We start from the raw sequence: 26,244 nt of genomic DNA on the forward strand, positions 1-26,244 counted from the left end.
CCATACAAATCACATTAAATGCTGAGACACACATCGGTTGAAAAATCAGATAATATAATTATCATAATTATTAAAAAGTAAGAGGACTTCTATAATTATAACAATTATTATTACAGTTGACACTGACTGCACTGCACGAGGAAATGATTGCTAGCAATATAATAATTCAGTACTTCTCTGCCATGATGAGCACGATGAGTGAGGACCAACCAGTAAACGGATGAGTGCCCTGCAAGTACGTGCATGAGTGCACATGTGTGTGTGGGGGGTGGGGGTAAACAGATATGCATTGTCAGCAAACTATTCTGGGAAATTTAGCCTATGCAGAAACTTTCACTTAAAAGTGGTGGTCACGGTTGGGTGCAATTTCGGACGTGCATGGGTGTGATCTCGGTAAAATACAATTACGGTATACGTAATAGTAATCTAGGAGGAATATACGTACTCCACATACATTTGTGTACGTATAGGTATTAGAAAGGGTGTGGCTTGCTAACACTATACATGTACATAATTATGTAGATCTGACAGACTCGCCTTTCCTTTCCCGGTGACATCATCATACTGTTCCCAAACATAGCCAGTCCTTGTGTACTCATTGTACATGTTCCGAATCAGGTTAGCCCTGAGGGGATACGATAAAAATTATTACACTCACAAATCGCCAAGTTTTACAGTAGCTACAGCAAGAGCTAAAACTTTGGTGTAAACTGTACATGCATGTACGTACAACAGTAAGGCAGTGATGTGCCCACACTGGTCGGTGGTGTTTAGTATACTAACCACCTCTAGACAAAATAACCACCACATATGTACATGTACTACAGACAACACCACAAATAGGCTACAAAAAATGTTTACTAGGTTGAGAATAGAAAATAGCCACTACCTTGAAAATTCTGGGCATGCACATCACTGCATGCATGGTAATTAAGGTAATGCGTACAATCAATATGAAGTACACGTACACACCTCAAGTCCTGATACAGCTTCCTGGCCTTGTTTCGATGCGGTCCTTCCTCGTTGCCATAGTGATGCAGCGCTCTCACGGCCAGATAGTTGATGTTGATCCAGATAGCACCTCGCCAGTAGGGCGGGTCGTGTTCAGTGTTGTGCTGTGTGTGTGTGTGTGTGTGTGTGTGGGATAACAACCGTGGTATACAATTACGGTATGCCTCATGCGCATGCACGCGAGGTATACGGTAATGTGTTTGTGTGTGTGTAGACTGCTACGGCTGCTCAGGGATCTATCAAGTGCAAGTAAGAGCTTCCAGAGGCTTCTAGTCATGTTTCATTTAGATTTGCATACAACATTTGCGTTCTCGGGTTACACCTACTTGAAGCCTTTTCAGAAGCATAATTTATCCATGCAGTGTTTTTTTTACAAGCAGTTGAAACTGAAGCAAAAATTGTCATCTATTGGATCCATTCCTAACTATGTGTGTTGGAGGGAGAGGCTTTAGACTAAAATAACTTTATGAAGAAGTGGTTAGACAGAAACTGTATGTACAAATATCCCATTGTTGTAGTAAGGCACAGGCATAAACAGTGAATAATTAGTGATGGGTGCCACATGCATGATGGATGGTATACCTTATTGTAGAAGGAGTCAGCCCTGGACAGCGACCGCAGTCCATTGTTAGTCCACAGAAACTGAGGAAAGAAATAAGACAAAAAATGACAATCATCCTGAAGTAGAATACTTGTACATGTACATGTACAAGTACATACTGAGATGCAATACTGTACAGTGTTAAAGTGGCTGTGGTAGTAACTAGGGGAGGGGGCAATGTGTTCAACCTAGTGTGGACGGCCAAGGTTCCACTGTACATGTACATGTCCTACATGTAACACCCCTCACCCACCCACCCACCCACTCCACACAATACATACGCTGTCATTCTTGAGCCTCTCCAGGAGGTAGCCGAGTTTGTCAGAGTGTGGAGAGACCATCTTCAGCAGGAACGGGAACAAGTTCACATACCCAAAGCTGTTTACGAACCTAACAGTGAAGATCGACATTCACTATTATAGTTACATAATTATGACTCTATACAGTGTTAATTAGTTATTGGGTATATATAACCTATTTCTCTGTATATGTACGATGTCTTGTATTAATATATATATTTACCATGCACTTGAACTCTTGGAGCATGATTGTCTTTAATATAGATCATCGTACAAGCCGTAAGTACATGCAGCATATACATGCATGTGGGAGCCTTGAGTATCAATATTGCACACACGTACAGTACATGTAGTGTACACACCTTAAACTAGGCTCTTTGTTGACTTTCCGACGCTTGAATTCTGCAAGCATAATATAATTTAAACCACTTGTCATATAATCTTGTATCGTACGTACTTATCAGCTTCTGAACAGCATCATTTGAAAATTAATGATTAAGATAGACAATTAACCTTAATTACAATGATTCACAGCTAGCCACATACATTTGTACAGTACGTCAAGATACAGCCTTTCTTGTTAGGGACAAAATAATTATTATTGTTTTGTATGTACGTGTACCTGTACCTGGCTCATACATGTACGTAACATGTCATGATAGCCATACATGTACATACAAATAGTAGATTCAAGCTAGTTTCTATAGTAACGTATACGTAGACTCACTGGGCATGCCCGGTTGCGGAGGGTTGACAGTGACCAGTTTCACTGATGTCGAGTGCAGTCCATAGTCACTGTACACCTGGAACGATGTTGGAGACAAATCATGTGACACCTTAGGAAGCCACAAGCCTCAATATCATTACCGTGTGATACGTCATGTGATAGGACTCTCTATGAGCTACAGAATAAATTGGGGAAGCTCAATTGCGTCAATAGATCTCCCATATGTGTACGGCCGGGGTGGCATCAAAAGAACAATAAGCCTACGTACAGTGTACTACATGTAGGAGCTATTGTAATGAGTGTAACCATGGATACCTTCCTCTTATTGTCCCAGTGTAGCCTGTCCAGTTGAGTCTGATCAGTGAGGGTGGAGTGGGTCGAGTGATAGGCCGCAGAGTTCTCTGTAGGTAAGACAGGCACTAACACTTTAATTGTGTTTGTATTGCAAATGTGCATTAATACTAGTACGTACGTAGGCTAGCTACATAATGTATTACTCCACTTACATTAGATATACATGTAGCTAGCCTTTAAAAAGCATACTTTTGATTGTGGGTCCATTTCGGGAAAATCACCAAGGCTACATGTACCGGTACATGTACATTGTATATAGCTCATGCCTTTTCTTCATAAGGACAGCTAACTGTGAGTGTCATAAATTCAATATAATTATTCCCACCCACCTCCCAGTAGGTCCGCAATCTTGGCTAGGACCCCTGAGGCTAGGCCCATCCAGCATCGAAGGTCAACATGATACTCCTGATTACTAGGGTGCGTGGCTCGGGGGAAATCGTCCAACCCTGACGTCAGCGTCTGTAAGAAGTGAAGTGTTGCAACTTTTATTTAAAGTACAGGTACATGTACGTATAAATAAAACAGTCAACTGCAACTAAGGAACGCGATAGATACAATGTATGCTTCACATGCAGAGCTTCATAAAATCCCTGTACAATATAAACTGCACTTCTTGTCGCCAGCTGCTCACCTTCGGGTTTAGTTCTTTGTCCGTTGTTTCATTCCTGCCCCGCCATCGGTATGTGCTGGGGATTTCCCCTGCCTGTAAATGAAACCAAGGTGATTGTAAATTTTGAAATCACAAACTTTTGGGGACCGACAAAAAAAGTTTATCACCAATTAGGCGCTGTACAATGTAACAGATGAATAGTGTGTGTACATACATAGTATAGTGTACTTACTTGTGTGCCGTTAAACCACTCAAACCAAACTTGTAACCTTGGGTAGAGGCGTCTAAGAAATACCAGGTCCTATATGCATAATAACAAACAGAACTGATACATCCATACATGCAGTTACCATTGTGACATGATACACTGTAAAATACACAAACAAAATGTTTTATGGTCTGACCCTTATATTGAGGGAAGTTAACACTACAATCATGTAGGTTACAGGTGTGAACAGTAGTTATACATTGCACGTAAGTATACCATATTACCATTGTGACATAGAATAGTACAGATATATATTATACATAAAAAGCCAATGGTCTGACCCTTGCTACTGTACAGAAAAGACTCACCACTTTCCTCTGACTGGTCATCTCCTCCACGAGTGTCTCCAGAGTCAGGAAGAAGGTCGGAGGGTTAGCATTCTCGTTGTGCTGAACAACAAACTCCTGAGAAAGAAAAATCCATCAGGAGATATGTATATACATGTATACAATGATTGCTTCAAAATACGTGTATGTCTCCTCTAGCTATACGAGGCCTGACAAGCATGCACAAAACATTACAAGCCCAGACCGACATTCCATCACATGACAGGAAGTGAACATCCAGGACTAGTGCATTGATCTGTGCACGCATGTCGGGCCTTGAGTTTAACATTGTATCAATAATCTAAGTCTGACTGACGGTGACTTACAGCTGGCACTTTGCTGCGAGCTTCGTCACCCAGTATCTGTTCCCGTGGTATCCAGCCCTCGGTATTGATGAGATCCATCCAATGAGCCAGCACATCCTGAGGGCATGAGAACACAGAGAGTCATAACACTACATACAGTGCACACGGTAATAGTACAGACGTGTTTGTCGGTTTGACCTACATCACACACATAATTATATTATTAATTTATCTTTTCAAGCCCTCAGGATTTGGGACACTATAAAACATGCCCATGCATGCATGTACGTACTAACTATATAACATAACATGCAGCCAGGTCCAAAGTCTCCATAGAATGTGCAGTTTAGACCTATGGCTGTGTTAGCAGGGGGAAATCCCTTATTTATGGTCACCTTAACGATGGAGACGTCCCAATGAGCCACGAGCAGCTGATGGAATCCCTCGTCCCAAAGGAACCCTCGAGGGAAGAATGAACGTGAGGGGACGGCCGTGTAGAGGGGCGTCGGCCAGTAGTCCTGTCATGTGACAAACACAACCAATCAGAAATGTCAAGACACAAGTCAATCACTCAAAACTAACATGCATTCAGTAGCTGATAACCTACCGTATAGCGGGTAATTTTCGGGGGACAAAATATTCGTGGTTCAGCAATATTGAGACATTTCGTGGATAATATTTTCGTGGTTGCTGCTTGGATTGTAGGTAAAGGTAGGCAAGGTCGCTTCATTCGTGGGTAAAATATTCGTGGTCAGACCTCCAACCACGAAGACCACGAATATTTTGCCCCCGAAAATTACCAGCTATACGGTATCAAGTAATGGTGTGCTCGAATTCTAAATTTGACCCATTTTTTTCAAAATGAGGCCTTTCCACTACTATCGTTTGACTGCCCGTAATTTCAACTACAAACGGCCTTGGATTTTAATGATAGTGCTGCAAGACAGCAAATGAGTAACATGTGTCGAGTCATGTATTTAAATAGTAGAGATCGCATGTACGCACTCACCACAGGCTTTGAGACGTCTTTAGATATCACCCTGAAGGAATTAATAACTATATTCAACACTTGGTACAATGATACATTGCATAAAGATTGCTGCATGGAACCACTGATTAATGTGGACTCCCCGAAATAAGGACAACGCTTATAATCAGAACACTCAACCAACTCAATAATTATAGCAATATAGAAGCACATAAGAAATCCACCCCTGAACTAAGGACACGTCAATAAACATAATTATAATTTCGTGCTTGGAGGTTCCACTGTACACACTGTTACTGTACACCGGCTGTGCTCACTTTGACTGGCCGTAGAAGTACGATATTCCACCAACCAGGTTACTAAACGCTGCTCGAGCAAACTCTATCTCCTGGTCTGAAAAACCCTGCAGACAGACACAATAGTGAAACCTATATTACAAGAGCTGTACATGCAGACTATATATATCACTGATACTACAATGGCAGCAATTACTAACTAATTCATCGCACGTACCTTCTCTTTGAGTTGGAATGTGTTCTCAAAGCGAGTGTCAAACTGGTTGACACGACTAGCCAGCTCAGAGGTGAATTTCTCACCACTGATGCTGATGGCCGCACTCAGTGCACCAGTCTCAAACACCATGTCCATCTCAAAGGGGAGGAGGGTAGTCACCTGGCGAGGGAGGACAAAGGTCAAACATTGTTACATACAGTGACTGTTCCGTTTAATATTAATGATAATAATTGATACAACATAATTATATGTACTGTGTGCTTTATTATAATTATATAGAGACAAGTATATAATCGACTTTGCTCAGTTCTGTAACGGGAAAAATAATGTTTGGTCGAAATCCATTGAGGGCTATATAAGTACTCAGTTTCAGTATTAATGAAGCTTGAGCTACTGGTGTAGGAGTACTCCCATGAACTCTAAAATGCAGAGAGCCGCTAAACCCAATAAATCACTACTCCCCACCAAGTTTAACCTGATATGCAATGAAGTTGGCCTTATGCTGGTGGTCGCTAGGTGACCACACCTCCCCCGGCAGCTGTGCTATCTGCGGCCAGTTCTTATGAGGACTGCCAATCTTCATAACAGACTGCAGATGACCGGCTAGATTAGTGATCGTGGGTAGCCTTGACACCATGTAGTTGTGTACCTGTGTGAGGGGTGGTGGTTCAATTAACTAATTAGCTGTTGGCTTATTGAATCAACAATAATCAATGTACCCTGGAAAAAGACATTGTAAACTGTACTGTGTATTACAGCCATGTTGGAGTACCCAAGAGTGGCTACAGTAAACAGGTTTCACAGTAGCATAATTATTATACACCTATTCGAAGAGCCATGGCATTTATTGCAGTGACTCAGTATAAAGACATTCTCACTTACTGCATCTTGTGACAAAGCCTTTCTTGGGAAATAGACTCTATAGCCACTGAACTGCATGAGGAGAGGACACAATCAATTGCATATACACGATAATAATGCACAATGCTGTACACTGTATTGGTCGAATTGTTAGGATATAAAAATTACCTCTGGTGTGTGTCCGAATAGTTCCTCAATGGCGTTACTCTTAGAGGTGGAGCATGCCATTTCCCCCGCCCCCTCATTGTACACGTACATGATGAGCGTGACTAATTGTGAGCGCTCCACTCGAGATTGACCTCTGACCCTGAGCGTCCAAGTCTCACCAACGTCAGCGCTGTACCGTGACATGAACTCGGTACGTAAAGTTAGCCCTGCACACGGAGTGGCAAAAGGCTATTATAATTTATTATACCGGCCAGGTCCCAAATTAACAGCTTGTGTACAAAACAACCACCTGGCCAAACAAATTAATATCAAGTTATCTATGAACATCCTATTGTTGGAGGCCCCACTAAGGCCGAACAGAATACACAGTAAAGCAATGAGAAGCAATAACTTTATGATCCTCTGTACATGCAATCATGGTCAAAATAACTTTTAAGACTAGTGTTAAAGGGGCAACAACACGGTATGCTCCATCCTATTAATTTGCAATGTACAAACCTTTGTCAAGTATTTCCTGCTGTCCAAAGTTGGTTCCATCGTGACGTATCCAGCCATAGCGTTGGAGACCGTCGCCATGCTCACAGGTGTGACGAAGGTTGAACTTTCCGTCGTATGTCATCCACAGGACGCCGGCCACCAGGGACCTGGGCAATAAAGGGGGGAATTGTAGTACGTGATAATGAAGGGGGGATTATGGTATATGTACATGTACATGCATGGAAATACAGGGTGGATTGAAGTATTACAGAGAAACTTCTTCTGCATGCAGGGACATGCAACCTTTCTATGATGTGCTCTCACAGTGTCAGAAAGTACAACATAGTATAGATATACACTAACACTCACTAACTTTGGTATTCTTGGTCTCACTCCAAGGTACACGTTGGATCTGCAATCGAAAAGCAGTAAAGTAAAATAATGTGAGTGTCAATAATTTTGAGTGTCAATAATTTATAGAACATCTCACAATGTAAAGTACACATAATTACGTATACTGCTGCGATACTGTCTATTTTGGTCACCCTCTATATAATACAGCCAGGTTAAATGCCCCAAAGAAATAAGCCATGTGTTTGAACCTGTGTTAGCAGGCCACCTCCATATAATTATTATAGCCACTAGCTGTTGATTGTTGAGTGCCCAAGGGCCACCACTATGAACAAGTTTCATGCCAACGGCTTTAGTTCTTATAATACAGCCAGGTTAATAAAGTTCTGGTTGAAACAACTGGTAGGTACCTGTACGTTCCCCAAAGCCTCTCATTGTATACAGAGTCGTTCCTCCAGTCGGGGTTGACTGCCTTTGGGGCATTTAGAGGCTGATTGAGACTGGGGCCCAAGATCACACTGTATGTGTGTGTGTGTGTGGGGTGGGGGGGTGTGTGTAAATGTGGTTGTATCATAATTTTATTATAACAGACAAATGCTGGAATATGGACTAAGTCCGTAACAAAATACATAAAGGTAGAGTCACCACACCCTCTGTATATAGGTGTACACATACATAACGACAGACAACCACTCTCACACCTCTCAGCAAAGTAGAAGGCTATAGCGAGTAGTGACATAACCAGAGGGGGTACAATGATCCAGAGCCTGGGGAGGTCGGACAGACTGGTACCTCCTGCATGGCTACCCCTCACATCTTGGCGAAGCTTCTGGACAGGCTTAACTCGCTAAAAGTTATACAAAAATAGAGTTAGTTGGTGGGTGCCAAGGAGATCAAGGCATAATAGATACACAAATGCTTACAAATTGGAGGAGAGGGTTACAATAATACACAGTCTATAAAATACAGTGATTTTAATCACCTTTGATTTAACCATTCTGCTCTAGCTCTGGTAGCTAGCCCTGGACCCTCCACGTGGTTGATACTGCTCTATAGCCTGAATAGGTAAAGATCATTAATCACAACTTGTATAAAATGAACGTTTTTTTCCACAGGGGTCACACACACAACAAAGGTGTTCCCCATAATTCTATTGTATTATGTCCTCAGTTCAAGCAGCAATCTCCATAGCAAGCTCACTAACAGAGGCTACTGCTTCTTCCTTAGAACCAGTCCATACGAAAACGACGGAACATTCATAAATTTTTCTGACACACCTCTCCAGAAGTTCTACCCCCTTCAGGCACAGCCATGCTTGAGCGATGGTAACGATCGAGCAGCTCCAGGATAAAATTAGAGTGAACGTCGTACCTTTGAGCTCCGTACGGCACTGTGCATACACCCAGTGTGAGATCCAAGATAGTCTATCCAGTAGAGATAGGATTTAGTCTCCTTTGAATCGTAGCTTCCCAGCAATAAATTGACCACAAATGGACGTATTTAGTTTATTGCATGCGAGTGAAGTGTGCTATTGATTTAAAGGTATTTATATCCGTTTTTTTATGTGTGGGTGGGATAATTATAATAATTATGCAGGTAGATCTATATTCGATAAGGGTTGACACTAAACTACTAGAGTCACACATTCTTTTTGACGTTGTGTTTTCCGTTACCTAAGCATTTCGTGGACCTAATTTTTGTGGAGGATTGCTAACCCACAAACATAGCGATGAACGTAATCCTCAAAGTAGACGTCTCCAGCTTCTCCACAGACAACAATTCCGACATTTTCATCCAAGTTGAAGAGCTTGTCTTAATTAATGAGGCTTGCTTCATAATTATAGCTAGAATGCTCCGCCCCGCAAAGTTGTCGTGGGCTTAGCCTAGGATTGTGATTGAGTCACACTGGACCCCCTGTCAGAAACTCCATTCAGTACTTAAATAGAAGAAACAGCAGTCAGACTCACAATGACATGCACGGCTTGCTGATTACAATGTGATGCACTTGTTGCTTTTCCTTCCGTTTTCCAGTCATGCTGCTCGGTCATGCTGTTCCTTCCGTTTTTCCATACCAATAAATGAGAGCCCCGCCCATTTAGTAGCCATGTGGCTTAACGCTTGTTGATGATCAGAACATAAAAGTGGCAGAATAACGTGACATCCTACAGGTACTAGGTACTAGGTACTACGTAAGTAATAACAGTCTACTGTGCTCCATTTACAGTTAGAGATAGATCTACGGTAGTCTAACAGTGGAATTTTAATATAGGGAAACACAATAGAAGACATTCGTAGCACAATTTTCACCGTCACTGTATAAGTGTTTTCAAGTGTGTAAGTACCACACCATTCTGTTTCCTCAATCAGTTGTTCCTTTATCGATAGTTAATATTATTTACATGCTCACTTCCAGTAGGACAATGGCCGACAAAGACGAGGCTCTGCATTATCTACTGAACAAGCTCAAGAGTGATGACGGCTGGTCAGGTTCCAATCTGGCATGGAACGTGGACAAACTGTCTGTAATTGCAGACATGTTCCGTGCACTCGATGGAGCGGCAAAGGTCAAAGTTCTTGTCTCGTTTATGAGCATGACACCTCGAACAGTGAGCCAGGTATGAAACTGATGATTTATAATCAAGCCATGGCGCGATATGATGAACTCTAAACTGCTCTGTATACATGATTGTACATTTGGAACTGTATGTACAGCAACTAACTATACAGTATAATTATTATAACGTCTTGATTAGTACCACCGTTATAGTTCTAAAATGAGTATTTTTTCCGTATTCTGAGTGTCCTTTAATTAGAGGAGGTTCCACTGTACACCCATTATCTCACACATCTCTCTCTCTTGTGCAGTGCTCTACAGAGATGAACCAAGTGTTGCGTCTAGCTCGTCGTGATGGTGATGAGTGGGTGAGGCTGTTTGCCAGTCTATTGGGTCCATTCCCTGACTTTCAGAGGGTCAGCTCGGACCTCGTGACAGAGGAGCAGATGGAGGGACTCGCTGAGGAATTGGAGGGGGCGTGTGAGTGGTGTGTGGGTGTGAAGATCACAGTAAAATCTCAGACCCCCTAGGCCCTGAAGATAAGCCAACTGTGATATAAAGGCCAGGCCAAAATACAGAGTTTTATTGCAAACAACCCCTAGCTAGCTCAACAAAGGCCACCTCTCCAAAAACGTTGTTCCCCAAAATTATGGTTCTGTATAATTATTCTGCCTTTGTATTATGCATGGACATGACGTATTATTAAAACTGCTAACCCACCCACACACACATAGTGAATCACGACTCTGCAAATATATTCATCCCTCACGAATATGCCTACCTCAATCAGACAGTGCTAGCGAGTAGCCATGGTTACAACCCACCGTCTGACCACACCCATTTTCTCCTCAAGAAGAAACCACAGGCCAGTGTTCAATTGAGAAACGAGATATTACAGAGAGGTAAGTACTGTTAATTTATCGGACACTTCTAATTACCCCGGACACTGTATTGGGCAATTTTTGTTGTTCTAATACAACGGACACTCCAGTACTTTAATATTACATTTGTTCTGACAATACCTTAAAAAATTGAGTTACATTCATAGACGGCAAGTAAAACTTAGAGTGCTACAGTTAGATAGCTTTGAGTAGCTAGTTTTAGATAGTTTAGTGCAACTATTCAGTCGCACACTGTTCTATTAAACTTAGCTAGCTCTCATGCAGTTGCTTGCTTAATTGTTCGAATTATTCCGGACACTTCGCATGCTCTATAAAAATCTGTTCCAATTATACCCGGAAAATTTCTAAAATTATTATTTTTTGCTGTCCGATAAATTAGAAGATATGTACGGTAATACGTATTGAGTGTGTTAGTTTTGATCCTCAATCTCATAATTATGGTAATTTAAACTCGGATTACTAACGGTGGTTAGTACCGACTATCACTCACTGAACATTCCTGTATTAAAGTTTTTGGTGTCCCCTTCATTTGTCCCCCCCCCTCCCCCTCTACAGCCGGGACTGACTTCTCTCAGACTGGTTCATTGGTCAAAGACAGACACTTGCTACAGAGACAGATGTCATCATCTCTCAACAGTGAGTGGCACACATGCAATGTAGTGGTAGAGATTGTGTGTTTTGCATCACGTAATTTTGAAGTGCTTGCATGCAGAGACCAGGAAATTTACTGGTTATGATACATGTACCTTGACTACAATCATTTGTATTCGATTGTTAAAGTTGTCCTTGTGTGATGAACCACAAAGTGTACAGAGAGCACCCCTTTCCCATATAGGCTCCACCGCTTTTGTGCCGACGGTGCGGTCCCACAGCTCTCGTAAAGCCATCCCCATACCCACCAACAGAGTGCAACGGGAGAGGGGCACTAAGGTACGGCAGGTCATGTGACCTCTCATGTACATGTATACAGTGAAACTTTTTGTTTTTCCGGCTCTTTTATTAGTACATGTACATCTGTAGTAATTATACAAAGATACTGTGACATACATACACTACATGCAGTTAGCATATTGCTACAATCATTTTATTGAAGACATTTATACTACATGTAGAAATCTCTGTTCTCAGTATTTGCATGACTGCATGGGCACTCTTAAACATTATCAATGTAGTACTTATGTCCCATTATTGCCTGACCACTCCTGCAGCTGCTCAACATCGATGAGGTTCCTGTGAGCATACGAAGAAAAAGGAAGACCATCACTGCAGGTCAGCCACAAACACACACACACACACACACACACACACATTAAAGACTTTGTATGAAGTTGCATGGCAACTATAATGTTAGTTTTAGCGTACACAGATGAAATGTTATTATTATTTTGAGTGTAGGAATAGAGCTCTCAAGAGCTACAGACATGTACTGTACATGTACTGGCTTACCTAGCTCAAAATATGTCAGAGTGTACATGTATATCAATGAGTATATGCTGTGATATGCATGCAGCTCTCAGACTTACCGTACACATTCATTCACACCTCACACATCCACCTTACCTCACCTCACACACCCTCACAGAGGACGGGGCTCCCTCGACTGCCAGTCGCCCGGACACCAAGAAGCACCTCCGCATTCCCTCAAAGTCCGAGGCTGATACGACCGCCATCCCCCAAACTACACAGCTGCCCACATCTCCACAGGTACATATCTACTGTTACCCAACCGCTTTCAGAGTGACATGTTATATAGCAAAATAATGGTGCCATTTTTTCATTAGTGTATAGTCAAAGGTACAGCACTGTTAGTCTCGTATACATGTAGCGCTAGCCTGAGTCCTGAGCTGATCAGAATAAATATCATTATCACGGATCTTTGATCTACAAGCATACATTGTACCTCCTCTATAAACCTCCCATGAGCTACCGAATTCATTCTAGAGTTCATCATTGATTCAAACTAACACTATGCATAACTTGAATCTAAATCAAGATGACCGCTTTGTTTTTGTTTGATTTAGTGCTCTTATTGAACTGTTTTCAGACGTGTACATGCAACACTCTGTGATAACTACCATTACCCCCCACACACACAGATCACAGCCACTCCAGACTATGCAGCTGGTTTGGGGTCAGAGTTCACCGCCTCGTCTATGTACTCCCAACACAAGTATCCCAGTGCGGTTGAGGCAGTGACTACACCTACTTACACAGGTCAAGTGTCACCACCACGTATCCAGTCACCCGAAGCATTGATCACGTAAGTTACAAACAAGCAGCCGTGCAGTTTCTAATAATAATCTTGAGATAGAAGCCTCGTATAATAATAGACTCTTGGAGTATTATAATTAGCCTTGATGTTAGAAGTTAATGCTGTACATGTTTTCATCTCCTTCCAGCCCCGTCCCCCTACCAAAGGCTCCACCCACTCCTGGTCCATCCACCAGTGCCCCACCTCCCACACAACCTGTAACTCCCACTACACCACTCCCTCCTGCTGCTGTTGCTAAGCAACCTAACAAGGGCCTCAAACTCAGTGTAAGGATTTTAAACACACACGTGTACATACTAATTGAAGTACTGATAAAGATGCTGTTGTGTGCTGAATTTATCGTTTATTTCTGTTTTTAAATTGGATTACACGTACATGTAGCTTCAACTTTGGACCTATAATTATAAAGATATTTAATACATGTATATACAATGGACTGGTGTATACCCCCTCCCACACACATGCACAGCGCCACCAGCTGCTGGTTGCCCAGGAGATGTTCAAGGAGAGCCCTACTCTCACCAAGGCACAGAAGACACTCATCCTTGGATTCATGGCAGGAGCTAGAGGTATATACATGTCATGTATAGGCACACACATTCTCAGTGTTCATGTACACTGTCATGCATCCCTTGGGCCATAGCTATAGTTGCTGAAACATTATAAGAAGCTAGGTATAGCAGTTGTAGCCATCCGAACCCATTGCCCCTCACCTCCATCCTTCCATCTTGTGGACAAAATATTTACAACTTACAAATTGATTATTAAATTTTAGTAACTACTGCCAAATAATGAAAGCACCGAGGGTGCTGATACCTCGGTGGAGATGCCAAAGCTATACATAACATAGCTTTTATACACACATTATATCATAATGAACATTTTTGTTTTGCTGCATGCAAACTAAAAGAGTGGGTAATGATCGACCACGATTGTTGTTAAAACGATCGATGCCAAAAGTTCAAGTCTAAAATTAATGGCTGCATCAACAGAGCCTTGCAGCTCTCTTCTCACTCTTGCAGCTACCAATAGCTAGCGTTCTAGTGCAGAGCTAAGTACTAAGTAGAGTAGCAACACTCAAAAGGCTGCAATGGCATTTCAAGTAAGCAAACTAGGCATAACTCGAGAACAAAGCTTTATTTTGCAAAATCCACGAATTAAAATCCAAAAGAACATGACTAGACGCCTATAGAAACTCTTACTTGCCACTTTATTGATCCTTGAGCAACTGTAGCAGCCTAACTACACACACCATAGATTGAATAGGGAGAGGGATTGGAAATGGAAGTTACCTCGAATTATATCCGCGTTACGCCGGGGTTTAATCGAGGCTGTGCATCTAACGTTGGTAAAATCTTGTTTGCTGGATTATACTACATTTGTACTAAAACTTGAACTTGACACTTGAGACCATATGGGACACAGTACACCGATGAGTTGCACAGTCATAGCTAGCGAAGCATTCTAGGTACATAAAGATCTCATAGCGTGTTTTGTACCTATAGCTCTCTCTACAAAAGTCAAAAATAATTTTTTTCTTTTCCAACTGATGCTCACCATTAGGGGGCATGAGAATGACATTTTAGGGGGGCTCTGAATATCTTGTAGTGAGCATTATTCATGAAACATTGTTTCCCGCGTGTTGAGCAACCGTAACACGGATTGACATCAAAGGCTTTCTAGTGCCATGCTACTAAAATGTCACGTGACGCTACTGCCGTTTCCAATCCCTCTCCCTATTCAATCTATGCACACACTAACACACTACCGTATACCTCGCTTGCGCATGCGCACCGAGGCATAATTATAGGTTAGTTAGTCATACATTTTAGGGGGGCTCTGAATATCTTGTACAGTTCATTTAGTCTAGAGAGTAGATTACCACAAATGTGTGAGTAGTTGTACTTAAATGTAAATATCTTTTGATTGGAGTATTTATAAGAAATGGTGTTGATACCAGTGTGTAGATGAATGACTGAACTACAACATATCCAAAAATGTTTCCATGGAAACATAAGGTGGTGGGTTTGTGGTGATTAATAGAACAACAGCAAATTGTTATAGTGGGTAATCGGTTAGAGTAATAAAACAGTAATCTAGTACAGCTAAGGTCCTAGACTTCATCACATAATTGTTCAATGGTTTAAGTATCCTGGCCATCCCTTTATGGGTGTTACAAATGTTCACAGTGTTTATAATTCATGATTTACTGGTTTTCAGGTACACTTTTGGTTAGAGTAATAACTTTTGAAAAATTAATAGCTTAGCTTTCAAATTTCTGTAGTAAGTTTACAGATAAATGGGCTACATTTTGATACCAAGAACATCCTATATGCTTATTCCATTGCTGAGATAACACTGAAAAGCTACATAATTTACTATTTTCTACTGTTTTGATGACATCAGCAGCTGCAAACCACAAACCAATGATGCTTTAATCAACCACAAACATAATTAAAAGTGGGCGTACAGTTATTGTACGCCCACTTATGTGGTTAATTTGAGTGTCATAGATTTGTGGTTAGCAGCTTGTGATGTCATCAAAACAGTAGAAAATAGTAGAATATGTAGTTTTTCAGTGATATCTCAACAATGGAATAAGCATAAAGGATGTTCTTGGTATTAAAATGTAGCCCATTTATTTGTAAACTTACCAGAGAACTTTTAAAGCTAAGCTATAAAATTTTCAGAAGATATTACTCTAACCAAACGTGTACCTAAAAACCGGTAAATCATGAATTATAGACACTGTGAGCATATGTAAGACCCGTAAAGGGATGGTCAGGATACCTAAACCATTAAACTATTGTGTGATAAAAGTCTAAGACCTTAGCTGTTTAAGGTTAGTGTTTTATTACTCTAACCGATTACCCACTATAACAATTTGCTGTTGTTCTATTAATCACCACAAACCCACCATCTTATGTTTCCATGGAAAAATTTTTGGATATGTTGTAGTTCAGTCATTCATCTACACACGGGTATCAACACCATTTCTTAGAAATGCTCCAATCAAAAGATATTTACATTTAAGTACAACTACTCACACATTTGTGGTAATCTACTCTCTAGACTAAATGAACTGTAGTGATCAGGGGCGTAGGCAGGAATTTGAGGAAGGGGGGCTGAGCTGTTATGGTGCGAAGCGCCAGAAACTACTTGGCGCAGAGCGCCGAAATTTTTCGGTGGCCGGAAGCCACACCCCCTAATTAATGACTCACTGCGCATGTGCAAGAAATAGCCACACCTTGCTTCAATTAATAATACTGCTAAAGCTAGCTAGCTAGCCGTAGCTATAGCTAGCTTAGTTGCACTAAAGAATCAAAGTTACTAGTATAGTATAGCTAGCTCTTGGACATATGCTGTTTGTCTGCCACTAATCTATATCAGTAATTCCCAGGCTGAAGACTCATCAGAGAAGGTGGGGCTCTTAGTGTAGTTTTTGCAGAGAAAGGGGGGGCTCCAGCCCCCAAAGCCCTCCCCCTCCCTACGCCCTTGGTGATCATTATTCATGAAACATTGTTTCCCGCGTGTTGAGCAACCGTAACACGGATTGACATAAAAGGCTTTCTAGTGCCATGCTACAAATTCAATATAAAATGTCACGTGACGCTACTGCCGTTTCCAATCCCTCTCCCTATTCAATCTATGCATACACTAACACACACTAACACACTACCGTATACCTCGCTTGCGCATGCGCACCGAGGCATAATTATAGGTTAGTTAGTCATGCATGTGTTGTCATACATTTAATGTACACCACAGACAACCCCAACCCTGATCAACCTGTGGTCACCATCAAACTCAACGAGAGACAGGAGATGGAGGAGGTGGCGGGTCCTGAAGGGGGTGTGGTCAAGAGGATCGTGTACGAGACTGTGTTTGAGATGAACTATTCTAATGGCCAATGGAGAAAGCTACAGATCAAGAGAGCATACCCTGTTCAACAACCCGCTAGCATATTGTGACTGATACATATTGTATTGATAATTATTTTAGACTCTCGTGTAATAATTGTGCTCATGCACATGTTTCATCATAGATTATTCAATAATCTATGGTTTCGAATGTGACAAGTTAATGTGTATAAATCAATAAGACTTGCATAATTATACATGTAGACTATAATCTAAATAAAAGTAAAGATCTACATGCATGTGTATTAGCTAGCATTATTACAGGTATACAGTAATTAAGAGTCATAATTAATTGCTGACTTAAACTAATCGGTCATTATAAAACTTATGTAATGATATTTACCACTATTATTCCTATTTTTGGTAAAGATCATTACATTAAGTTTTGCATAACAACCCTAAAATAAATTATTATTCCTAGCATAATTTATATCAGGGCCTCTTCCTGTATGGAGACTCAACGCTCAAGGGGTACTAGGTGTTTTATGTTCACATGACGAAACATATTTCGGAGTATTGTTCTCGATCGTCTCCATGGTTATTTGGTACATTGCCATGGTTTAATACTGTTTTTTCCGACTCCATTATTAGTACAGCTGCTCAATTGAGAATCGAACAAAGATCTTTAATGACGTCAACTCTCTCCCAACTGACCTTTTCGTTGGTACGCAAATGATAGAAATGCATGTTGCGATCATTATGTGCATCATTTATGCATCACGAGTCTAAGACATCTACATGAAATGAATAGGCTAGCTGAAGCTCTATATCTTTACTTGGGCAACTTTATACAGTACTATAGACTCTCGCTAATCTACTGAATGTCGCAAGGGTGTCCAGATTATTGAGAGTCTACTATAAAACAATGTAACATTCCAGTTTGTTAATTTAGTCGTGATAACAAAATGCAAAAAGGTCTCAACTCTCAAAAGAAAATGACAATGCAGTTAAGCAGCTATAAATTCAACTTGGGCTCCTTTAGTTCTTTCTCTTCATTGTGTGGGGAGTGCTGCTTGCTCGGCAATGTTTTTACGTTCAATAACTCCACTCCTGCAGTGGGGCTAAACATATCTCGTGTATTAGTGATTCCTTTCTCAAAAGGCACAAAGTTATCAGTGTTTGATTTACAGCCATTAAATAGTTTTGTCCACGTTTGGCGGAAATCAGTGCTTCGGAGACCGTAAAAGAAAAAAATTAGCACACCTTGAAAGCCCACAAAAATCGAGAATATCACTTGGAATATGAATGACAGCTCCACAAGGCCTGAGCTTGTTGATACAAGTCCAAGGCCCCAACCCAGGCCAAGTACAACTGATAGGCACATTGCAATGATCAAGTTCTTCTGAAAATTCCTGAACTGTTGACGTGAGGAGCTGTCTTTTAGTGGTGAGAGGTTACCATTGGCAAAATGCTTACAAATTGACACCATGATGGCAACAAACACAATCCAGTTGAGTAGGTAGATGATGACAAAAGGAAAAATGAATCCGAAATAGAAAGGCCATTCAGTAGGACGACAGCTGAATAAATAAACAATGTGTGCATGTGTATGGGGTATCTTATGTATCAGACTCTGGTAAAATCAGCATAGTTCTTTTCATCAAACACTAACCATTGTTTCACCAATAAGATTTCCAAAGACCCATATAAAGCTATAGCACTTACTAGTATGGGTTGCTGTAGTACTGGTAGCCTACTCCAGTACTGATAGCTACTATCACCAAGGGGAATACTGCATGTGGAGATAAGGCATCACCATGCACCAAAAAGCACGCAAAATCCATAATACTAAACAACATATACAACATTTTACAAACAACAAATCCACTAACTAAAATCAGTGAAGCTGAACTGAGTACTTACACCAAGCTGGGAGTCCTGCCTTCAGCATAAACTTGGAGGTGAGGGAATCAGACCCCATTACCATTACCAGTTTGATATAGAGCCAGACAGCTTCTACAGCCATCCAGGAGAAGAACACTAGGAAGAAGTACTGCAGGAGGGCAGACATGACCCCACAGAGAGGTGGGACACCAACAGTGAACCCTCCAATGAGGAAGGTGAAGTACAGGCATATCAGAGAAATGCTCATGTTGATGAGGATTTGGTTCTGCTTATCAACGAGTAGCTCCCTATATTATGCGTGGAAGAAAGTAGAACTTTATAATAGCTTTTGCAGGCTTTTGATAATTATATGATACTTACTTGCTGATAAAAATGGTGAATATGAACACTAGAAGACAGATTACAGACAAGCCCAGGCCAATGTATGTGATGATACTCAGAGTGATGGAAAGATTTTCTGGCAATGAAGTTGGATTCAAATCCTGTAACCGTGGGGAAGTACGAAAGGCTGGGGTGTATATCGTCATTATTTCAAGACATAAAACTAACAAAGAGTATTCCAAAGTGGCCCAATTGTCTGCACTCGCAATCTTTTCTCCCATTGGAACTGGTTATCTCTCTACATCCAGCAGTGTCCCAAGCTCCAAACCGATCTGATATGTATATAAGCGGCATAAAAATAAGTCAATTTTCTTTGTGCATATCATGAGGCGGCGGTACTACATGCACAGAAATAATTTATCTGACAGCTATAAACCTATGCATGTAGTTAAAGTGATTCTAAAAGATATAATTATACTCCACGTACTAACCTTGAGTTCTATACAGGGCACAGCTGCTGTTAGTGACATTATCCTGCAGACAAAATAAATGTAACAGCTGTATAGTATAGTTATACTTTCAGCTCATATACCGTCATTCTAATCAGAAAGCTTGTCCGTACTGGTACTGAGAGCATTGTCTTGTTGGTCTGCAGACAAGCTAGTCTTGCAGCCACCACAATAGATCCCACCTGATTAGTACTTCTGTTCTCAGGAAGGAAAAGCACATCAGACAAGAAAACAGAGTAACTTAATCTCTGCATCAGCAAGGTACCATTCGTTGTAAGGCAATCTTCGAACAAAGAAGGGTTTAAATGCACAGAGGCTGTTGAGTTTTCAGCATCTTTATTAGGAGAGCCTGTCTCTGATCTGTTATCACTTGTGTCACCATTACCATCATTGAATGTCATCAGAGCGTCTTGGTCAATAACGCCAGTGTTGTTCATTTCTTCGTCTACAGGTCCTAAATCAACAACAAATGTCTGGCCCTGGAAACTGTCAGGGTCTAAATCTTGCACTGTCATAGCAAATGTTTCGAAGCTGAGAACAGTTTGATTGCTTGTGGAGTTTGAAACAGTGGAAGTATTGAGATTGTCCAGAAATGTTTCGACGCTTGCAAGAATCCTATGCCGAGAGAGTATAACAACATTAGCCACTGAATACGTAAATGTGGAAACATCAATTCAGACAAATATAACTCTATACACATCAGTGTTGACCAAGACTCTTGTTCAAATTATGAAATGATTTATTTTGAGTAAAATTAATGTTTTGCGCGTGAAAGTAAGGATTGCGTGATATACAAGTATATACCAGTACAGTGGAGCCTCCATTATATATAGCCACCACCTCCGAAGAACAACCACACGCTATAAACCGCCAAGAGCTCAGGTTGGGAACTACAATGACTTCAATGTGAAGCAACCTCCCAGGAACGGCCACCCACTACTCCGTATAACGCAGTTTTCTAGTCCCCAATCCCCAATCAACTAAAACAACCTCCAAGAACGGATAGACACACCCAGAATTAGCAAAACAATTATTGTTGAGATAGCATTATTTTGCACAATTTTGAATCGTATATAGCTGTACTCGTCCCTACAGCCTTTTCAAAGCTTGTATGAGCTAGAGAAGCAGTTAGCAAATTTAAACTCTAATTATTTTATTTGCAGCAGGAGTTGACTCATAATTATAGGATACATGTGATGGGCAATAGAAATCTCTCAACAAAGATCACCTATAGCTCTCATGCAAAAGGTTGTTGCCTAATTAATGGTGTACGTTGTATGGAGGCTCTACTGTATGGATAGGTGAAGTGATCAACACTCGCAAAACACTCTGAATACATGGTCGATTGCAACATACCTCGTTGATGAATTCATTGCAAGCTGACTCTCATAGATGACATCAGCATCAACATTCTGAATATTGTTGATTGTTTGAAGATAGCCGTCTCTCACCTGGACCATGTGAAGAGTATTAAAATAAATGTTGATTTCAAGTAAGAATGTTCACCTCTTCGTTAGCAGCAGCTTCTTCTGCTACTTGCTCTACTATTCTTGTAAGCAGGGTGATTTGACTTGCAGTCAGATTTTGTGGTTTAGATGTGATGTTGGCAATCTGATTGGACGCTTGAGTTGTCTTATTCGATGAAAGTCCCTATAAGAAATAAAGTATACAGTAAATATGGCTATAGATCACCTAAAGCATGCATGTACAGTCAGTCAGTTGTATTAAAACAACCACTTACTAGATCTAGTGCAATGTTGCACAATTCTCGGGATACGCCTGAATTTGTAGTCTCACAGACGTCAATCACATCCTTCCACATACCTCCCTTACTAATTGATCCAGAGCACTGTCTGCTGACCTTTCCTGCAAACACACCTAATATTTCTACACATGGACAAGGTGACAGAGCAGTAGATCCTAGTGCCGTGTTTGACCAAGAATAGTTCTGGTACACCTCCGCGTCACAACCAGCTGTAACATGTGTGCATTATAATGATATCTTAATGTTAAATTATTACTTTTAACTTACAAACACAAAAAGGTTGAAGGCCATTCCACACTCCAATAATCCCGATATCTTCCGTACATGTTCTTTTCGTAATTTCTGTAGACCTATCAAAGATAAACCCTTTGTTGCATGAGTATGTAGCCAAGGTTCCCAGAGAATACTTCGGTAAGCCACCAGGCTTATTATATGTTACAAACCCATTCTTAATGGGTTGTAGGGGAGGACATTCAACAACTGCATGGAACACAATAAAACGATAGTCTTTCTTTAAAAAAAACATTCACATCTCTTAAGCACTGGAAAACACCCGAGTATAATTTTAACTACGGTAATCTAGAGCCTGTGTGTAGCTCACACGTGCTGTCCTCTATAATAACTCGAGTGATATTTAGAAAGATGGTTAGGTAAACCAAACTGCCACTTCATAGATTGAGCGCATCAGGTGATATAGGTCTGCTAATTTATATCCTCTTTGATTTACACAAATATTATGGGAGTCAAAGGTGGCTTCTGAAATCGTTAGAAAGTGAGCACGTTATTTAACCAGCCACTCACCGTCATTATCCACAATAATGACCGTACTTTCCTCCAATCCTGGACCGTCAACACTGACATCTGACGAAGAAATAAACGCCACTATTGTCTCATTTCCTTCAACAATACTATCGTCGAGTATGGTCACGATGAATGTAAATCTGGTTCCTCCAGAAATAGTAGTATTCAGTACTTTGTGTTCAAAGTCTGTGTAAATAGAATACATATTAATACAGTCATGATGAAAGGGGGAGACTCCAACCTATATCGATATAGAATGGAACACACAGTTTTCAACCGTTATAATTATTTTGTGCGTAAAATAATGTGAGTATAATAACATAGTGACAGTGCCCCCCCCCCGACACTTCTAAGTGGTGCTTCTCAAAATTTGGCTGACCTGGCGCTTATATCATAATTATTACAGTGGTGCATAATTAAATCAAATTCATTGTGCATATGTATATCGACATACATGCATGTAAATTTTACACTATAATTATACGTCTACCTGAGCCACCAGTTGCAGTTCCGTTGCCGTTAATGGTGCCTACAGACAGGGTGAAAGGACGTACAGCTGGAGTACTGGTGATAGTGAGGAAGGCGAATTGTTCATTCTCTTGAACCGAGAAGCTATCCCGATCAAAACCGACTACAAACACTGCAATTGTAATTAGTGAGCATCGTGTGTATTAGTGAGCACATTGTGGTATGGTAATAATTGCCTATCTGTGGTCAAATTAGTTTTCAACACTGTGAGCATTTCAACATTGAGCAGATGACCCCAGGTTCAATTCCACCAGACACAATTTTTTCACATCCTCACCATCATCATCTTGTATGTTGATAAAAGCTTGATATGGGCTGCCCAAAACAATGCCAGGGTGTGGGTTGGTAAGTCTTAGACTGGCAATAAGCGTCTCCACAACCTCCAGAGTTACATTATCGTCAGTCAGCGAGAAAGTGATGTCAAAAGAACTTGCTCCCTCAGGAAACACTTCAGTCACAGAGATGAACCCACCAGAGTTTTGTACAGACTGCTGAATGCTTCGATCTGTGTGTTGGCGCATGTGTGTGTGTGTGTGTGTGTGAGTTACCGAATCACCACAGCCAATAGTCCTATTCGTTTAAGAGCCTGGAATCTTGAAGATACCTACTATAATATTCCGCTTATAATTTATAGCTAGTAGTGTGTGCGCGTATGCTTACGTACCTCCAGTTACACTGAACTCAAAACTGGCAGGAACAGGTACTGAAATAATCACTTGGATAGTGGCAGTGCCATCACTCTCAACAAAGTTGTATGTTGAAGACCCAAACATGACTCTAGCCTCTGTGTGATGGGAGGGAGTAATTGAAGTTTTCATGATGGTAGAGATTATAATATTATAGTCAAAGCTTCACACTATACTAAATAGCTATGTAACTACAGCTTATAGCTGGTACCATCTGAGTCCTCAATGGTCACCGTGGCATCAGAAGCACCTGCACCAACGTTAGCTGTATTAATGGTGCTGACTCTGTTTATAAAAGTCTCATTTTCCTCTCCTGCTATGCCATCCATCGTTATGGAAATACTTCTCGACACATTCGTTTCACGGGCAGGAATGGTCAGAGAGTAGCCAGCAGAGCTGTAATCTGTGAACATAGATCAGCTATACGTAATGGTAACATAGAAACCATAGAAGTTTAAAGAATATACTATTAGGCTGTTAAATTACATACCGACACCACCACCAATGGCTGTTCCGTCAACGTTGATTACATCAAATGACACATCTCTGACAGCTTCTCGGTTAAGCACATAGGAGAGAGTCACTGAGCCGTCAGATTCTTGAACATTGTATGTCGTCTGACCCACGCTCACACTGACATCTGTGTGAGTATGTTGACATACCATAATAATTATTTTATGCATGCTTAATTATTAATGACAACTCAAGTTAATAGTGCATGGCCATAATAATTATGCCTCCTGCAGATGTATAGTACAATAGCTATGATAATTTATTATCCTACATACCGTCATCATCTAATTATGTCCTCCTACAGATGTTAGTTTATAATTTTATTACTGATTGAAAAATAGCTTATCCTATACATACCGTCATCATCCATAATTTGCACAGTGGCTTGAGTTAGAGCTCCCAAAGATACTCCAGCAGCAATAGTTCCGGCGGTGAGAGAGAGAGTTGCCAAATAGCTCTCCAGATTCTCTACACTAATCTCATCGTTAGTGATGTTGAAAGACACTCTGACTGACGTCTGGTCAGCGGGGAATGTCACCTGACCAGGAAGACCAGCTGCTGATGTAATCACAAAGTCTTGAGTGTTGGGACCTGCAATAATTAGTGTTGTAATCGAGTACTGCGCATAGAGCTGGAAATTTTCATGAAGTGAAAGATTTTGCGTTTTTCGAGGGCAGAGCAGTTAACGCGAAATTAATTCCCACGCACCGGTATTTCACATGCAAGACTATTGATGGGTGTGGTTTCCTGGCATTGAAACACGAATATTAGAATATCTGTAGTGACTGTATACTAGCTGTTCTAGCTAAGCATTGTAGTTGTATTTCTTGTTTGTACTTGTTTCCTGTCTTTGTATGTTCTCTGTGGTAGTTAATTGTACTAGCTCAGTTCTGTGCTGTTCTATGACTTGATATTACATTGATATACCTGTTATTACAGAATCCACAAAAATTTCTGCTGGAGGGCTCTGGAATCAATAGCGAAAATTATGCTAGTAAACCTCGATTTAAGGCCGCGGGTGGGCATATATTCGAATAAAAACTCGCCGTTCGCGATTAAACGCCCAGTCCTTATATCCTTCTTGCAGAACAGGGTGGGCGTATTTTCGCGAATGTACGGTATTATGCAGTAATAAAAGCATGCTTATACATTGAACACTATATCAGCTATATAATTATACTTACTTCCAGTGACTACAAAATCAAAGCTCTGAGAGGGAGCCATGTCTGCCACTATTTCCACAAAGCCTTGTCCATCACTCTCACTGAACGAGAACACAGCCACACTGAACATGATCTCAACTCCTACAAGGGAAGCAAATTCACCATTCAATTACAGTAGATCCTCGCTAATTCAAATAGAGCGGTCCATCTAAATACATGAAATTTCCGGATTAACGGACGTCATTAAGTGATTATGAATTCTTAGAAGACATTTGTATGTGTACAATAATTATTATGGCCGAAGGGAAGCTGCTTATAATTATAGCTAGAATATCTAAAAGAGTGAGTCTTGCGAGCTCTCTTAGTTTTCTTTATAAATTAGTGGCCATTGTACTGAGAGTATAGGTTACTAACGATATATATAGAGTCAGTACGCGTAGTCTAATCTACTGACAGCCCCTCCTCTTTTCATGTTGCCATTTTTTTCCCGAATTCACAAGGCTTCAGACAAAAAGGATCCGGATCAGCGAGGGTCTACTGCATCTGTTTAATGTACATAACCTCTATAGTGCATGGTGCATGACAAAACTTGATCAGTTAGTACCC

The 26,244-nt window shown here is 40.8% G+C and overlaps 3 protein-coding genes across 14 annotated transcripts in view; 1 reads left to right on the forward strand and 2 right to left on the reverse strand.

Moving 5' to 3' along the window:
• Nucleotides 1–19: 19 nt before the first annotated feature.
• LOC135336674 (mannosyl-oligosaccharide glucosidase-like) lies at nucleotides 20–8,973 on the reverse strand. Its single transcript, XM_064532529.1, has 25 exons — nucleotides 8,842–8,973; nucleotides 8,561–8,706; nucleotides 8,270–8,377; nucleotides 7,882–7,920; nucleotides 7,530–7,675; nucleotides 7,032–7,237; nucleotides 6,885–6,935; nucleotides 6,478–6,651; nucleotides 6,003–6,161; nucleotides 5,807–5,892; nucleotides 5,511–5,541; nucleotides 4,897–5,019; nucleotides 4,523–4,618; nucleotides 4,179–4,274; nucleotides 3,835–3,903; nucleotides 3,624–3,695; nucleotides 3,322–3,451; nucleotides 2,954–3,039; nucleotides 2,639–2,714; nucleotides 2,274–2,313; nucleotides 1,894–2,002; nucleotides 1,594–1,653; nucleotides 973–1,115; nucleotides 538–625; nucleotides 20–229 (listed from the first exon to the last, which is right to left on the reverse strand). Exons 1-25 carry the CDS (start codon nucleotides 8,854–8,856, stop codon nucleotides 167–169), a joined length of 2,412 nt encoding a protein of 803 aa, XP_064388599.1. The 5' UTR covers nucleotides 8,857–8,973; the 3' UTR covers nucleotides 20–166.
• A 974-nt stretch (nucleotides 8,974–9,947) lies between these two features.
• Nucleotides 9,948–17,688, forward strand: LOC135336675 (negative elongation factor A-like). 7 transcript variants are annotated; one of them, XM_064532531.1, is made up of 12 exons: nucleotides 9,948–10,027; nucleotides 10,273–10,474; nucleotides 10,725–10,893; nucleotides 11,148–11,315; nucleotides 11,871–11,951; nucleotides 12,151–12,245; nucleotides 12,524–12,584; nucleotides 12,898–13,019; nucleotides 13,412–13,575; nucleotides 13,715–13,853; nucleotides 14,057–14,156; nucleotides 17,356–17,688. In XM_064532531.1, exons 2-12 carry the CDS (start codon nucleotides 10,280–10,282, stop codon nucleotides 17,556–17,558), a joined length of 1,497 nt encoding a protein of 498 aa, XP_064388601.1. In that variant the 5' UTR covers nucleotides 9,948–10,027; nucleotides 10,273–10,279; the 3' UTR covers nucleotides 17,559–17,688. The 7 variants fall into 7 exon arrangements, with proteins under 7 accessions (XP_064388601.1, XP_064388605.1, XP_064388600.1 ...); XM_064532535.1 differs by having other exon boundaries at nucleotides 9,957–10,027; nucleotides 10,276–10,474; XM_064532530.1 differs by having other exon boundaries at nucleotides 9,958–10,034.
• Nucleotides 17,689–18,360: 672 nt separating this feature from the next.
• The window catches only part of LOC135335859 (latrophilin-like protein 1), a 40,183-nt gene continuing 32,299 nt past the window's right edge, over nucleotides 18,361–26,244 (reverse strand). For 2 of the 6 annotated variants that reach the window (XM_064531475.1, XM_064531472.1), the window contains 19 exons: nucleotides 25,660–25,779; nucleotides 24,833–25,066; nucleotides 24,453–24,602; nucleotides 24,174–24,365; nucleotides 23,941–24,060; nucleotides 23,554–23,781; nucleotides 23,239–23,388; nucleotides 22,749–22,934; nucleotides 22,215–22,427; nucleotides 21,924–22,156; nucleotides 21,689–21,832; nucleotides 21,539–21,633; nucleotides 20,266–20,797; nucleotides 20,165–20,207; nucleotides 19,902–20,005; nucleotides 19,713–19,834; nucleotides 19,371–19,639; nucleotides 19,173–19,239; nucleotides 18,361–19,027 (listed from right to left, as the gene is read on the reverse strand). In XM_064531475.1, coding sequence (XP_064387545.1) covers nucleotides 18,463–19,027; nucleotides 19,173–19,239; nucleotides 19,371–19,639; nucleotides 19,713–19,834; nucleotides 19,902–20,005; nucleotides 20,165–20,207; nucleotides 20,266–20,797; nucleotides 21,539–21,633; nucleotides 21,689–21,832; nucleotides 21,924–22,156; nucleotides 22,215–22,427; nucleotides 22,749–22,934; nucleotides 23,239–23,388; nucleotides 23,554–23,781; nucleotides 23,941–24,060; nucleotides 24,174–24,365; nucleotides 24,453–24,602; nucleotides 24,833–25,066; nucleotides 25,660–25,779 — 3,767 coding nt within the window. In that variant the 3' untranslated portion in view covers nucleotides 18,361–18,462. Of the gene's footprint in view, nucleotides 19,028–19,172; nucleotides 19,240–19,370; nucleotides 19,640–19,712; nucleotides 19,861–19,901; nucleotides 20,006–20,164; nucleotides 20,208–20,265; nucleotides 20,798–21,538; nucleotides 21,634–21,688; nucleotides 21,833–21,923; nucleotides 22,157–22,214; nucleotides 22,428–22,748; nucleotides 22,935–23,238; nucleotides 23,389–23,553; nucleotides 23,782–23,940; nucleotides 24,061–24,173; nucleotides 24,366–24,452; nucleotides 24,603–24,832; nucleotides 25,067–25,659; nucleotides 25,780–26,244 lie in introns of those variants that run through there. The other 4 variants (XM_064531473.1, XM_064531474.1, XR_010394646.1 and 1 more) reach the window with 4 other exon arrangements.

This window comes from Halichondria panicea, chromosome 5 (genome assembly GCF_963675165.1).
Source record: "Halichondria panicea chromosome 5, odHalPani1.1, whole genome shotgun sequence".
Taxonomy (NCBI): Eukaryota; Metazoa; Porifera; class Demospongiae; order Suberitida; family Halichondriidae; genus Halichondria; species Halichondria panicea.

What these genes read in the sequence shown, in the direction of transcription:
- LOC135336675 (XM_064532531.1), top strand. Translation starts at nt 10,280, where the DNA reads ATGGCCGACAAAGACGAGGCTCTGCATTATCTACTGAACAAGCTCAAG. An exon ending in AAGGAAGACCATCACTGCAG is followed by an intron (nt 12,585 to 12,897) that starts GTCAGCCACAAA and finishes ACACCCTCACAG; the next exon opens with AGGACGGGGCTCCCTCGACT. An exon ending in ATTCATGGCAGGAGCTAGAG is followed by an intron (nt 14,157 to 17,355) that starts GTATATACATGT and finishes TGTACACCACAG; the next exon opens with ACAACCCCAACCCTGATCAA.
- LOC135336674 (XM_064532529.1), bottom strand. An exon ending in AAGACGTCTCAAAGCCTGTG is followed by an intron (nt 5,020 to 5,510) that starts GTGAGTGCGTAC and finishes GTCACATGACAG; the next exon opens with GACTACTGGCCGACGCCCCT. An exon ending in TCCGCAACCGGGCATGCCCA is followed by an intron (nt 2,314 to 2,638) that starts GTGAGTCTACGT and finishes TTATGCTTGCAG; the next exon opens with AATTCAAGCGTCGGAAAGTC.